Source organism: Capsicum annuum, unplaced genomic scaffold (genome assembly GCF_002878395.1).
Source record: "Capsicum annuum cultivar UCD-10X-F1 unplaced genomic scaffold, UCD10Xv1.1 ctg56752, whole genome shotgun sequence".
Classification (NCBI taxonomy): domain Eukaryota; kingdom Viridiplantae; phylum Streptophyta; class Magnoliopsida; order Solanales; family Solanaceae; genus Capsicum; species Capsicum annuum.
Window position 1 is genome coordinate 1 of NW_025865192.1, and position 1,409 is coordinate 1,409.

A 1,409-nucleotide genomic window follows, 5' to 3' on the forward strand; every position below is an offset into this window, starting at 1 on the left:
CTTGCATTCCTTTTAGCTCTTGCAGCATTTCTTGTTGGATGGTTTCAAGGTAAACACTCTTCTCCCATCTTAAGATTCTCAGATAGTTTAATCTAATGTTTCTAGCGGTTCTCGATAATTGATGTCAAATGCATGTTTCTCTTTCAGATAAGGCTTTTGTTGGTTACTTCTCATTTCTTTTGCTCGTAGCTGGAAGGGCATTAACAGTAAGTTATACTTTAAAACGACAAATAAAGTATTGAAGTGTGTTGGAGAAATTTTTGTTTTTAGTCCCTAAAATATTGGCAAATTCTGATTTTTTTCCTTGTGATGGTTAAGCTCCTCATTTAAGCTTCATTAATTGAAATGTACACTTTTGATCCTTATGCTTGTGAGTCCACCAATTTAACAAATTATTAATTGTTAAACTATTTGAGGCTAATTAATTAATCTAACTATAAAATATTTTAAATTTAGGGACCAAAGACACATTTTTATCAACTCAAGGTTAAATATGCTTAATGAAATATCACAAGGACAAATCATATTTAACTAATGACTGAGGGATCAAAAGTGCAGTTATTCCAATCATGTTATTTATGTTTATCTTTTGCTTATTGGAGTTGTTTTATCTTTGCCTTGTGGTCTTGCTTGCGTGTGAATTGTCTTTTGTTTCCCAAAACCCTTTTCTTTCAGGTCCTTCTTTCACCTCCTATAGTAGTCTACTCCCCAAGGGTGTTGCCTGTTTATGTTTACGATGCTCATGAGGACTGTGGGGAAAATGTCAGGTTTGTCAGTTTCTTCTACTTTTCTTTTTAAGATTTACATTGTGTATAGCAGCTTGAAACTAAGTTGCTCGGACTCTCCAAAAATGGTGCCGCACCTGTGTCGGATCCTTCAAAAATACACTATTTTTGGAGGATCCGACACACACCCGTCGATATTTTTGAAGAGTCCGAGCAACATAGGCTTGAAATGCATAGATAAATTAAATTGTGGACTCTTACAACACCAGTTCCTTTCCTATGTATTTTTATTACAAGTGTTTCACCACTTAAGTTGCTACTTGAAATTGCACGATTTTGAAAGCTAATTCTACCTGAAATCATTTGTTGACAGTGCTGCATTTCTTGTGCTCTATGGCATTGCATTGGCTATTGAGGGCTGGGGTGTGGTTGCGAGTTTGCAAATTTATCCGCCATTTGCCGGTGCTGCTGTGTCAGCAATTACACTCGTTGTGGCCTTTGGCTTTGCTGTCTCTCGTCCAAGTTTAACACTTGAGGTTTGCTTAGATATCTTGGAATAGTTGTACTGATTGAGCTATATAGACTTACTTTTTCTTTTGTGTCTGTTTGGTGTCTTTATCATGAACTCTTTATACTGTAGTCAACATGGTAACCTTGGAGATGAGTTTTCATAAAACAATTCTT

The 1,409-nt window shown here is 35.8% G+C and overlaps 1 protein-coding gene across 1 annotated transcript; it reads left to right on the forward strand.

Annotated features, from left to right (window-relative positions):
* Positions 1-85: 85 nt before the first annotated feature.
* On the forward strand, positions 86-1,400 carry LOC124893274 (calpain-type cysteine protease DEK1-like). The gene is made up of 3 exons (XM_047404321.1): positions 86-206; positions 676-767; positions 1,099-1,400. Exons 1-3 carry the CDS (start codon positions 129-131, stop codon positions 1,283-1,285), a joined length of 357 nt encoding a protein of 118 aa, XP_047260277.1. The 5' UTR covers positions 86-128; the 3' UTR covers positions 1,286-1,400.
* Positions 1,401-1,409: the final 9 nt, after the last annotated feature.